General features: G+C 39.6%; 1 protein-coding gene across 1 annotated transcript; it reads right to left on the bottom strand.

Moving 5' to 3' along the window:
- Positions 1-4135: 4135 nt before the first annotated feature.
- On the bottom strand, positions 4136-6744 carry LOC308299380 (32 kDa beta-galactoside-binding lectin-like). Its single transcript, XM_080743152.1, has 4 exons — positions 6699-6744; positions 6371-6447; positions 5508-5664; positions 4136-4460 (listed from the first exon to the last, which is right to left on the bottom strand). The coding sequence occupies exons 1-4, from the start codon at positions 6705-6707 to the stop codon at positions 4311-4313; spliced, it is 393 nt and encodes a 130-aa protein (XP_080599278.1). The 5' UTR covers positions 6708-6744; the 3' UTR covers positions 4136-4310.
- Positions 6745-13521: the final 6777 nt, after the last annotated feature.

Here is a 13521-nt window from a genome sequence, read left to right as displayed (position 1 = left end):
AAACTGTACCTTTTGGGACTTTTTACTCCAGTCGTGACCCATAAATATTGGTCTGTGACCCACAAATGGGTCCCGACCCAGTGTTTGGGAACCAGTGTTCTAGAGCATTTGATATATAGTTAATCATGCTTAGTTATTTATGATTGATAGCCTATAGAGGTGTTCCAAAATACTTAGTTAGAATACTATCTTTTGTTATGACTGGCAGACGCTTCAGGTCAAATGGTGGAAGCGTTCCCTGTCAGTAATGGGTTCCGCCAGAGTGGACTTTTATACGTTGTCTAACCCTAGCCGCAAATTGCAACACTAGATTTTTTTATAATCGGTTGAATCTAGGGTTGCAATACCTCCCATAGGGATCCAATGCATCAAAACAGTTTTTTGCTATCTGATTGTATTAAACGACTTCAAACTCACCAATATTGTGGCTCTATGGAAAGCTTTAGTCTTGCTATCTGCAAAGTGTTTGTTTCAGAAAAATCCACAGTAGACATGTTAGGAGCTACTTTCTATCCAAGAAATTTGGTTCAGGTGATATTCTTTTCTAAGTCCTGGAGTTTGGAAGCGCTCGTGGAAAATCCCTCAACGGTCCTGTGACCACCTGGTTCTAAATATCACATAAAGCAGGAGGCAGCGGGACATGGCGTTATAGAAGACGAGCGCTTCTGAAGTTCAACACTTAGAAAATAAACCATGTCTGCTCGGATTTCTTGACAGAAAATAAATCATAACAATTATAAGGTGGATTTTTCAGAAACAAACACTTTGCAGATAGCAAGACTAAACTCCAAGCTTTCCATAGAGCCACAATATTGGTGAGTTTGAAGTCGTTTAATACAATCAGATAGCAAAAAACTGTTTTGATGCATTGGATCCCTATGGGAGGTATTGCAACCCTAGATTCATCCGATTATAAAAAAATCTAGTGTTGCAATTTGCGGCTAGTCTAACCCATTTATTTACACTGGGTACGCATTATTACTTTAACCATTGTTTAAAGCTTTATACTAACTATAAAAAATAGCAGACAATGCTGCGCTGTGAGCTTGCAGATCTGCTATTATTGATAAATGAAAAAGTAAAAAGTGAAAAAGTCTTTCAACATTTTGACCTGATTCTATAAATGTCTTCTATATATCGTTCTTCTAAATCAGTGCTTCTCATCTCTGGGGGACACATGCGGCCCCCACCTTCACTTAATGCGGCCCGCAGGTTGATACCGGAATACGGAATACGGAATACCATTGATTTCAGCTGTTACAATTCCAAACATGACCTGCTTTAATTCCTTCAGTCTATATTAGTAGCTTAATGACTAGTATAGTTGCGACCGTCAGGGAGCAGTTTACTATGAAAACCTCCACCGGCCGTCCGTCCGTCCGTCCGTCCGTCCGTCACACGTCACACGTCACACGTCACACCTTTGCCCTGCTCATATCTCCGCATCAGTATGACATCACACCACATGTGTACACAAACCTTTGTGTACGTTGCTGTGGCAACAGTCTGTTGTTGCTGGTCTGTTAGTGTACGTTAGCAACCACCTTAGCAACCATGGTTTTACCCTAGCAACCAACTGTTTACCCTAGCAACCAACTGTTTACCATAGCAACCATGTTTTTTTACCCTAGCAACCAACTGTTTACCATAGCAACCAGATACGCAGAGCAGGGATCTCCATATATGGGCATAAACAGGTGACATCACACTGATGTCAGATACTCAGAGCAGGGATTTCTCCATAATATATGGGCATAAAAGGGATTCTGTTAGGGATCTCCATATATGGGCATAAAAGGGATTCTGTTAGGGATCTCCATATATGGGCATACAAGGGATTCTGTTAGGGATCTCCATATATGGGCATAAAAGGGATTCTGTTAGGGATCTCCATATATGGGCATAAAAGGGATTCTGTTAGGGATCTCCATATATGGGCATAAAAGGGATTCTGTTAGGGATCTCCATATATGGGCATAAAAGGGATTCTGTTAGGGATCTCCATATATGGGCATAAAAGGGATTCTGTTAGCTGTTAGTGATCTCCATATATGGGCATAAAAGGGATGCTGTTAGGGATCTCCATATATGGGCATAAAAGGGATTCTGTTAGGGATCTCCATATATGGGCATGAAAGGGATTCTGTTATGGATCTCCATATATGGGCATAAAAGGGATTGTATCCCAGATGATGCCCTGTTAGGAGATCAACACTAACAGAATCCATATATGGTCCTACCGACAGCTGCTATAAGCCAACCCTGGCGATAAGGTCTGAGTCGAAGAAATGCTTCTTTCCTGGCAAGAATTGCCCCTTTATACTGTAGGGCTCGTTTGTGTATTGTATGACATCACGCCACATCATCGGCTGAGGACTGTGTGATGTCATCATATCTCCATATATGGAGACATAAGTTGCTCATGCCCAAATATGGGCTGGTGAGGTCAGACTTGGTGTGATGCGTAGGTTATCTCCATATATGGAGATTCAACTTCAATGAGTAACCATGGCAAACTGTCAACTGCCCGTATGTCTTGATAATTGGTAAAACAAACTTTTGGCCTATTTGTGGAGATAAGCGACCAACGGTCGCTTATCTCCCGATTAGGGAGTCTTACTGGTATTTGGGTTCATAAAGTTAACATGAGTATATAATTAAATGTGTTTGAAATTAAATAAAAATGTTACATTTCAGGATTCCAATTCAAAAATAACAAAAAAGTATTTAGGATACCAATTCAAAAGAAGCAAAAAATAGACGATCTACAAGCTCAAAACGCATTGCAGCGCGATGGGTTTTGAGCTTGTAGATCTGCTATTTTTTGCTTCTTTTGTATGAGATACTAGAATGACAAAGTAGGACATAGCAATATGCTATGTGGCCCTCTGGAGTGAAGGTGGAAATTTAGTGACCCTCGCCATCATCAAAGTTGCCCACCATTGGTGTAGGCCATACTGTGCTGGAAGATCTGCACACAGTATGGTAAAGATTTTGACATAATGCCATGATAAAAATTAACATTGTGATGGTGAGAAGCCAGAGAGGACAGGAATTAAATGATCTCTCCCTGCTTTTCAATTGTGTGATGGTCCTTTCATAATATGCCAGGCAATAAAATACCAGCTGTTATCAAAGAGCAGCTTCATATAGACTATGGGCTTACCCCTTATACCTAAACCTTAAAACCACTTATACCCCCTTATACCTAAACCTATTTTTAAAACATTTTTAGAAATGTTCAAATAGCTGATCTACACAATGTGTCGATGTAAATCGGCTATTTGAAGTATTTAAAAATGTTTTTCGAAATAGTAAAAAAAAAAAAAGGCAAAGAATGCATGGACAAAAATATATAAATTACAGCCGCCTCATGTGTGCGTGTGTGTGTGTGTGCGCGCATGCATGCATGCTTGAGTGGGCATCTGTAATGATAATGTTTTTACATACATATTTTATACATTGCTGTCTTTTAGCAACCGTCTGTTTGTCTGTCTGGATAACGCTTGGTTTGATCTTATTACAAGGCATCGCTGATCGCTCTGAGATCACTGCCAATTTATAGAACCATGTGGTCTATGACATCAAACATCTATGATGTCACACGTCAGTCATCCCAATATTTGGGAACATATAGCCACATTTTGTCTTAACAACCAACCAGGTCTGTGAATTTCTTTGGTCAAAGTTGATTCCATTAATAGTCTTTAAAAGACAAAGAAGCGGCTGCATACACTGTAGCCAAAGTGGACGCAGAGGGAAAGTTGATCCCATGCCAAAGCGCCAGGCTCGCCCAGCAGTTTGCTGTCACCCAGGCTGATGCGTGTGCATGTGCCCATGTGCTATCTGCCATCTATCTATCTATTAATTATTCCATCATGTGGGTCCATAACAACAGTACATAAGAAAAAATAAACATTTGTAAACATTTCAAATGACCCATATTGTGGTTTGATAAGGAAATAAAGACATTCTAAGGTCAATTATTCATTAAATATACTTTATTCTTGAAAAGCAATCAATATGGTACATGCTTTATTTAATTTGTTTTTCTGGATAACACTTACAGATCCTAGCCGTAATCAACGTCTGCAGTGTTCCTTGTGCACAATAATTACACCAATCATTCGTCAAATTATATACAATGTATATCAAATGTTGTATTCTCTAAAAAACTACATTTGCATCATACAAAGATGTAGAATATATAGTCTAATAATGATCTATTAGTTGTCATGTTTGGCTCTGTCTGGGTTCAGAGAGTCAGACAACTTATATGACACTACGTGCAGTGCCAAACTATAATTACTTTAGTAACTATTTGACACTTTTTTCACACACACGTCACCGTCCATCTCCAGTTGGGTGATCTTGGACAAGTCGGGTAAGCGGTAATTGAAGTCGACTGAGGTGTCGTTTGCATCGATGGTGTAGCCTGTGTCCCCAGCTTTGATGGTCAGCTGAAAGAAACACACATTTTGGTTCATGAGTGAAATCTAGCATTAATGTATCCGGCAAAAGAAAATTGAGAAGGATCGGGCTTCGAAAATGACTTACTTGAGTGCTATTTTTTATCTGTACTTTACTTGAGTATTTGTGTTTTTGGATAGGCTATTATTGGCAACTTATGACTTTGCTAAGACAAATATTGTACTTTGACTCCACTGCATTTCAAGGCCAAATCATTTACTTTGATTCCACTAAGCTAATGGGAAGTTTAGATTGGTGCGAGGTTGTAGACCTGCTATTTTCACAATTACTGATATTTTTTTAATTCCTTGAAAATATTACTGTATATATATTTAATGTTTCAATACAGCAGGGGTCGGCAACCTTTTTGACATGCAGTGCCATGTTAATTTTCTTGAGTGATTGTGCCATATCAACATTAAGTTCACCATCAAAATGTAATATTTCCAACTTATGTTGATTGTCCATCACATCAGGATGTAATGATCATCAGACTCAATAACCCACCTATCTCCCAGACACGCTCCCCAGTCAGAGTTGGGAGTCTAAATGTATGTGGAATTATGTGCAGGAGGTAATTTGTATATAGAGGGGACTTAATTTAACTGACTTGACCCCCTTTTTGAATATTTCATTTTAGAGCAAAATAAATGCCAGTGTGCCAGTCACCCTCCCCTGTTCCAAGGTTGGCACCCATGCCTAAGGTTGCCTACCCCTGCAATACAGCAATGCATTGACAAGACTTTTTTTTAAAGGCATAGGCCTACTTTTGAATAATTATTGTGGTTTCTAAAGCAAGTACTCTAGTACTATAACACAAATTTGACAGATCAACTTTCACTTGTAGTTGAGTAATGTTTGACCAGGTTTATCAATACTTCAAATACTTCAATAATATCAATCAGACTGAAGTGCAAGGTGAAGTATTTTGTCCACCACTGCCAATGACCAAGAGGCCTAATAGTGTTCAATGTAAGTTAATAACTCTAAAACAACATGATAATCTAATGAAGGCACAAAAGTAAATAATAAGGTACCGTAAAATCCTTGCCACGTTGGAAGGGCATGGATGGAAACTTCTGATTATTACCCCATGCGTTGTTAATGTTAGCATTGAGCACCACGGTTCCTTTTTGGAAATTGGCTGTCAGTCGAAGCGCTATCCCATCGAGGAAAATAAGGTCAACTGTGAAGCTAAGAAGGAAAAGGAGGTTAGCATCATTCACGTCAGCTCACACAAGAGTTATTGTTTACCTCCTGAACTAATGATTAAAAACACAGTTTAAATATACAGCATTATTATTATTATTATTAGTAGTAGTAGTAGTAGTAGTAGTAGTAGTAGTAGTAGTAGTAGTAGTAGTAGCAGTAGCAGCAGTAGTAGTAGCAATAGTAGTAGTAGTAGTAAAAGGATGGGGACCCAAATGCATTCGGGTCCCCGTCCGGAATCAATGGGGGTAATCAATGGGGGTAAGTTTACTAATACATTTTTTGTTTTAGAAATGCGACAAATACAAAAAAATATTATTGAACTCAAGTCTCCATGGCATGAGTAATCAATAGAAAAAAAGTCATTTTGGGGGTGAACTACTCCTTTAATAGATCATAGTAATAATCATTGCTATGGAGTGTTTGCCCAGTAAAAAGGGTTGAATTATTAGAACACGACCAATGAAGCTGATTAATGTTCCTAATATCAGGGTTAATTTCTTCCCTGATAGGAAATTGGTAACGCAACTGACGGGAAGACCCCTACAGAACAAACATTCTATTGCAAGCTATCACAATAGCTTTAACAAAAATATAAAATATAACATAAACACCTTTAACAAATAACCAGCCATTTCATAATTTTACAGTTCTATGATCTACTAAAGTCAAGTAATGTATAATAGCATACTCTTTTTGGGCATTCCAGTTCACCGAGCCTTCCACTATAAGGGTGCTGTCTTTGGGGAACCCTCCTGAGTTGAATTGCTATAGGGCACATAAGAAGATACATTAACATTCATATATCAATAAATAAACAAACAAACAATCAAACATGTATGTAATGTCAAGTAATCCTTCAATATGTGTGAGTTATCTACAGTATATACACAATATTAAATCAAATAGTTGTACCAAAGAGTGATGGTTAAAATGCCATGCGAATAAACTGATAAAACATTATTCAACGTTTTAATTATCTGAAGAACGATTGGGAAGAATTAAGGCAGAATGCTTACCGGACTCATTGTTGCAGATTGGAGTTGAACCCTTGGTGGACTGATGAAGCAGTAATGTGGAGAGATGCGGGTACAGACCAGTGCTAGACCCTGCTATTTATATCGTAATTTAAGGGGTGTAAACCCTTTCTGATGATTCACAAGGCTTCACTGGGACACAATCTATGCCAAAAAAGGGCCCCACCCAAAATAATTTGTAATAGTAATGTGACCCCTACATCATTTATTAAAAGTTGTTTCATGGATGTAGTGGAGCATACTTCTTTCAAGGTCAAAAGCAAAGTTTTTAAATAAAACATGTTTTGAGAGGATATTTTAATGTCTAATCTGCCTGTATTTGGGGTACCAGTACTCCCTAAATTTGGCGCCGCTTACAGTTCCACACTGCTCATGGGAGTAAAAATCTAAACCATGGTATAAATTGTTCCTTTTAGACAATTAAATGTATTTTATGAAAATGTAGGTTACGTATTTAAAATAAAATAGAACAAACAGGCATCATGGAATCTGGCACCTAATCAATTACAAATTAAGCACTAATATAGGCTTTTTATTATATATATACTGTGTGTGTGTGTGTGTGTGTGTGTGTGTGTGTGTGTGTGTGTGTGTGTGTGTGTGTGTGTGTGTGTGTGTGTGTGTGTGTGTGTGTGTGTGTGTGTGTGTGTGTGTGTGTGTGTGTGTGTGTGTAATGGTATATAGTACAGTGTGTACGGTATGTACTATATACCACTGGCATAATATTTCAGTTAAATAACTGCTTGTAAATTATATATAAAACGTGTTAAAACTTGTTAGTATCGTGCAATCAATTACTGTATGTTAAGCCCTTGGAAGTTAAGAACATGCATGCGTCCATGGACCATTGGTCGAAAAACAGTGCTATTAAGAGTTTTTTAGTAGTATTAGTATTTTAGTTCATATTACTATAATAATACAGCACAGACGATTTTTGTCTCTGTCATGAGGGGGATACAATTGTGTCACGGGGGGGGGGGGGGGGGGGCATCTGTGAGAAAGTGCACACTGCAGAGTATGGTATGGTTAGAACCCTGTATACCATAGAGTTGCAAACTCCTCGCTGTCTGGCAGAATAACCAGCTATCTCTTATTTTTCAACCTTTGTTGTCCTTTGTTTATATTTAAATCAGTGCCTTTAGGCCTACGTCTGTGTGTGTGGGTTTTATTGAACCAATGAAAGGTATTAATTAAAAAGCACTTCTCACTAAACCTGCTAACTTCATTGGATCGAGAACCACCTAAGTTGTTTAGTCCACCATTGATTAGAAGGATCAAGTGAGGTGAAAAAAGAAAATAATCTCTACATTAATGGTCAAAAGCCTCCGATACTCCACTTGAGCTGTATTTTGGTAAAGTGATGACAATATAAGGACACATTCAACTCAAGTATCTGACAAGTCACCATACCAGCTGCTTTGATGAGACAGTATTGTGTTGTTCTTAAAACATTTTTATTTATTTTTTCATTTGAGACAGCTGAGATATTAACGGAAATCATCTGAGCATAGGCGAATGTGGCAGTAGGCCTACAGTATATCTGTACATAGCAGGTGGGCTGGGCTCACAGATTAACAAATTGGCAACCACCAAACATTTTTATCAAATTCCACAGAAGTGGAAAAAGCGTCACTCCAAAATAAATGATGCAAGACTGGCTCGTCATGCCAATTTCTCATTAAGTTCAGCAGCATTATTACTGTCACCATTCACTCACCAGTATCATACTGGTGACATTAGATTAATAGTGTAAGTGTAACACCAACACATTAATCACATTTCCAGTCGTTTGTATTTTGAGTTTGATTTATACAATCAATCGTAGTTTTGTAATGGTATTTTGTTTTGCTGTGATGATTTTATATTTGCCATATATTAGCCAAACAAGGTTTTTTTTCATGATTCTGAATCCATTGCAAGCATTTGGGCAAAAAAACAATGGTTTGTGATGACCTGGTAAAGTGTTTGTGTCTGTTTTTAGCCCAAGGAGTGTTTTTCATGCAAAACAAATGCTTGCTATGGATTCAGAATTATTAAAACCCCCTAGTTTGACCCCTGACATGCTACTTAAAGCAGATTTTCTTTTTTGCATTTTTGTTCCTGTATGGTAAAGTTAATGGTACCCCAACTTTCAGCAGCTATCACAGATTCCCCTATAGGGAAACTGAATTTCAAACATTTTGAGATGTATTTCTAGGCACCTTTACAAACACATTAGTGAAGAAATGTATTGCTAAGAAATGTAAACCAGATTTGACATTATTCTGATAATATTCCCTGGCTACTATACTGTATATCATAATCTAGTCCTTTAACCTTTAAAAAAAACAAAAAACAAAACAAAAAATATGTTTGTTTTAACCAAATAATATCACTTACCCTACCTTTAACCACTTGAGCCCTATTTCATACTTATAGTTATTCAAAAAGACTACATCTACAAGCACACAACGCTTCGCATTGTGATTGACAAAGTACTTTTACTTTTAAGTATATTTTGAATCCAATACTCCAATATACCAATAACCTAATACAACCAGAATTTGTATTTATTCATGGGGAGGCCAAATATTAAGAGGCATAAGACAACAGAAATCACAAGAATATTAGACAATTAGACAATTTTTGTCTCTGTCATGAGGGGGATATTTGTGTCATGGGGGGGCATCTGTGAGAAAGTGCACACTGCACAGTATGGTATGGTTAGAACCCTTTATACCACAGAGTTGCAAACTCCTCGCTGTCTGGCAGAATAACCAGCTATCTCTGTTTTTCAACCTTTGTTGTCCTTTCTTTATATTTAAATCAGTGCTATTGAAGACCCTTTAAGCCTACGTCTGTGTGTGGGGGTTTTATTGAACCAATGAAAGGTATTAAAAAGCACTTCTCACTAAACCTGCTAACTTCATTGGATCGAGAACCACCTTAAGTTGTTTAGTCCACCATTGATTATAAGGATCAAGTGAGGAGAAACAAGAAAATAATCTCTACATTAATGGTCAAAAGCCTCCGATACTCCACTTGAGCCGTATTTTATGGAAGCATAAAGCTGCCGTAATTAAAATTAAATGGCAACTGCGAAAATTAAATTGAAATAACAGAATTGCTTTTTAATTTTCAGGAAATGGACAAAAAATAAATGTAAAATGCAATGGCGTTTATATTTTCCATTACAGGTGCTCATTCTATGACAAAATTAAAATTATAAATAAAAGATCATTTGAATTTGAATTTAAAAAAAATGTAAGCTAATTTGTTGACAATATTAAAATGAAAATGCAATTTTGAAAATGAAAAACAGAACTTTTTAATCTTCAGACAATTAAAGCGTTTTTTGAGACAAAAATGAATGTATAATGCAATAGCATTTCCATTTAATGTACAACTGCTCAACATCAGAAATCTGCTTTCACGAATAAGATACAATAATACCTCCATGGGGGGGTGCAAGCGCCGCTGTGATGGATGGACAGACAGACAGACAGACGCGTCGTGCTCCAGACAGACAGACGCGTCGCGCTCCGTGCCAGCTATACCGTCAATTAATTTTACGCTTACAGTTAACGGTTGGGTCCATTTGGTTTCATTTTAGTTACAGATATAAGGTGGTCCACAACTCTTTAGCTGGGGACCACCTGGGATCCCCTCAAGGACCACTGGTTGAAAAGCAGCCATAAAGAAATGTGTCCTCCGCTTAAGGCTGTGTCCATACTGTATGATACAGTAACAGTCCATTGATGCCATTAATCCCTATACCTGTTTAATTAATTCATTGTATATTAAATAGGTCTAAGCAAAATAGGCAGTAATAATAAGCACTGGTGCAAAATGCATGTATGATTGAATAAAGCAAATAGCCTACTCCAAGAAAAAGGACAATGCGTTACTGTTATATGGCCAGCTCAATAACAGACCTACCCAGGGAGTTTGTGTGGTAGGCTGCTGTGGTTGGTACAGTAGGTCAAAGATGCACAGGAAAGTAGCCTATAGACAGGAGGGTCCAGTTCAGTCCCCACACGCACACACCTTTCTCTATCTCCTCTGAATTAGAGGAGATACATAGAGCACAACGCTATAGCCTCTTATTAATCAGAGGCTCTGATTAAGAAGAGCCTATAGCGTCGTGCGAAGGTGCGCCTTTTCAGTAGCCTATATTCCATGTCCTTCAGTTTTGGGCCGACAATTGATAACAAGACAGACCCCGTGCAGCCAGAACCGCGGAGGGTCGGGATTGGTCGCCAAACAGCGAAAAATAGACGATCTACAAGCACACAACGAGGTGTATGTCTATACAGACTCTACACAACATGCTTGCCGAGTTTGCAGATCTTTCGGTGAGCGACCAAAAGCCATAGCCTATAAAGCTTTGATTAGATTTGATTAAATAAGCCATGTCACAGTGACCAATTGTAATTTTGCAACTTTCTTGAGCCTATTTATTGTTAAATCAAGTAGGCATATATAGACTATATTTATTGCTCCTAATAATTAACAAATTAGGCCAGCAATATAGCCTATTACAGCTATGTGATTTCATCTGTTCTGTAGGATATTATTCAATCATTAATGGGGAATGGCGCGTGATTATGGATCCAACTGGGAAAGATGGATAACCACGCCCCGGACTCATTTTTGAAGCTTGTGATTGGCTGAACCGGACGTAGGGAGCGCTCCGTTGTAGTCACTTGGACCGCGCGAGGTGCACCAAAACCCAATTATCATGGTGTTTACCGTGCGCTTGCCCAGGCCTTACGGCCTGGGCATAAATATAACGATTGCATTCACCACGGCTTCGTAACTCGCGCGGCCGGCCCTGGCCCGCTCTTCGCGGCCACTCGCGCCTGCGGCGCTCGGGGGCGAAGAGCAGGACCAAGGTCCGCTGGCCTTCGCGCCGCTTGCAATGTCGTGGACAACAACTGAAAACGAGCGCTCTATGCCGTTTCCATCCATCTTTCCCAGTTGGATCCATAATCACGCGGGAATGGCGCGTCGTTGCTGTCCGTGGTCCTGGAGGCTCCAGTAGGGCGTAGGGGGCTGCCCGGGGCTCCGGTGGGCCTGGCAGGCTGGCCCAGGTGCCCACTGAACGGCGGGGTGACAGGCGGTGGTCTGCAGGGCCCGGGGACCCCCAGAGGAAGCTCCGGGGCTGCCTGGGTGTCGGCGCCACCTCGTGGACGCACAAAGCCTTATTGCTCGGTAAATTCTCAACGGATTTTTCTAATTTTAAGTACTGTATATCTGTGAAGTGTCTGTATTCATTCAATGTATATAAATCATGTTTTAATTGGCCCTCCATCAAACCATCAAGCTTGAAGTAAACGTCGCATCTAGCTGGTGATAAGCATTCCAGGTAGAAAAAATGCTGGTCAATACAGACGTTAATTCGAGTCCACGAATTAATTAAATCGTTCCCAATTTGTGGGAACGATTTAATTATTTCATACCCTCGAATTAAGTATTTAATTCCCACGATATAGTAATTTGTGGCCACGAAATTGTAATTCGAGGCCACGAAATAGTAATTTGAGGCCACAAAATAGCATTCCCTTTTTTTTCTTTCCCTGATGTCCGATAAGGGGCTCCGTACGGGTCTTTTCGTACGCAGCTCTTAAAAACAGCTGCGCCGCGCAACACTAGGAACTGGCTCTGTTGAATTGAATTGTAGTCCTTGGATAAGTCCCGGAAAAGACACGCTGTGATTGGCCAGTAGTTTTTTTGAGTCGCAGTCTGCCCTCGACACTTCCGCTTTTCTGCCTATCAAGTTGGACGGGTCGCTCCCATAGACATAGAAAGGTAGACGCCTCCTTCGACTCTGATGCATGTGCATCGAGGGACTAAGCCGGGAATCACGTGTGCATTGCTTCCACGTGCGTCACACATAGGGAAGTTGCTAGGCCAATCAGAGGTAGGTGGGGGCGGGTCTTTACGTACGCAGCCTGTGAGAACAGCTGAGCCGCGCAACATCGGAACTGGCTCTGTTGAATTGAATTGTAGTCCTTGGATAAGCCCCGGAAAAGTTGCGCTGTGATTGGCCAGTAGTCACTTTGACTGACAGCGTTCCCTTAGTTTTTCCAGGATGTCCGGACTACAACTGTTGCACGTCGCTCCAATGAACTGCAGAGGCGAACGAGGCATCTAGCTCTTTATATCTGTGGTCGCTCCAATCAACTGCAGCGGTGGACGAGGTATCTAGCTTTTTATATCTGTGCCCAAAACCGCTACTTTTCAGGAAAGGAAAACGGGGACATCATAGATCAGTGGTTCCCAAACATTTCAGTTTGAGACCCAAAAGAGAGATTAGATGTTTGCCCGGGACCCAAAATAGCAGATCTACAAGCACACAACTCATCGCTTCGTGCCGCGTTTCTTGACTTCTTAAACATTAGTTTTCTAATTTATGTAATTTCTTAGATTTTTATTTTATTTCTTCATGAAATTACTGAAATAATCATTGAATTTGCTTTTCATTCATACATTTCTTTTGCTTTTTTGGGAATGTTCTTTTTTTTTAATGATTTAAGATAATTAAAAGCTAAATGTAGGAAACAAAATATTAAGGGACCCACAAAAATGTGTCCGCACCATAGGTAACAGGGAAGCACCATTGGAAGCACCACAGAGAGAGGGAAGCACCATGATTTGACCATGATTTTGGGTGGAATTTCTCCCTTCGCCTACTGGGAGTGTGCGTTTAAAGTTTCTCACCCAGCCGTCCAGCAGTGCTTGTGGCATTTCATGCAAAATGGTCCCCTAGCGCAAAGTTTGGAAAGCATTACGTCTCTGTGATATGAACTATAATGACATTGAA

The sequence above is a fragment of the Nannobrachium achirus genome (genome assembly GCF_963921795.1).
Source record: "Nannobrachium achirus genome assembly, chromosome: 15".
NCBI classification, from domain to species: domain Eukaryota; kingdom Metazoa; phylum Chordata; class Actinopteri; order Myctophiformes; family Myctophidae; genus Nannobrachium; species Nannobrachium achirus.
Note: the sequence above shows the minus strand (reverse complement) of the source record. Positions and strands in the feature narration are given on the sequence as shown.

Bases quoted from the DNA above. Each gene is read 5' to 3' on its own strand.
- LOC308299380 (XM_080743152.1), bottom strand. The intron at 5,665-6,370 runs GTATGCTATTAT...TTTCCTTCTTAG, and splicing joins AACTGGAATGCCCAAAAAGA to CTTCACAGTTGACCTTATTT. The intron at 4,461-5,507 runs GTACCTTATTAT...TGTTTCTTTCAG, and splicing joins AACGTGGCAAGGATTTTACG to CTGACCATCAAAGCTGGGGA.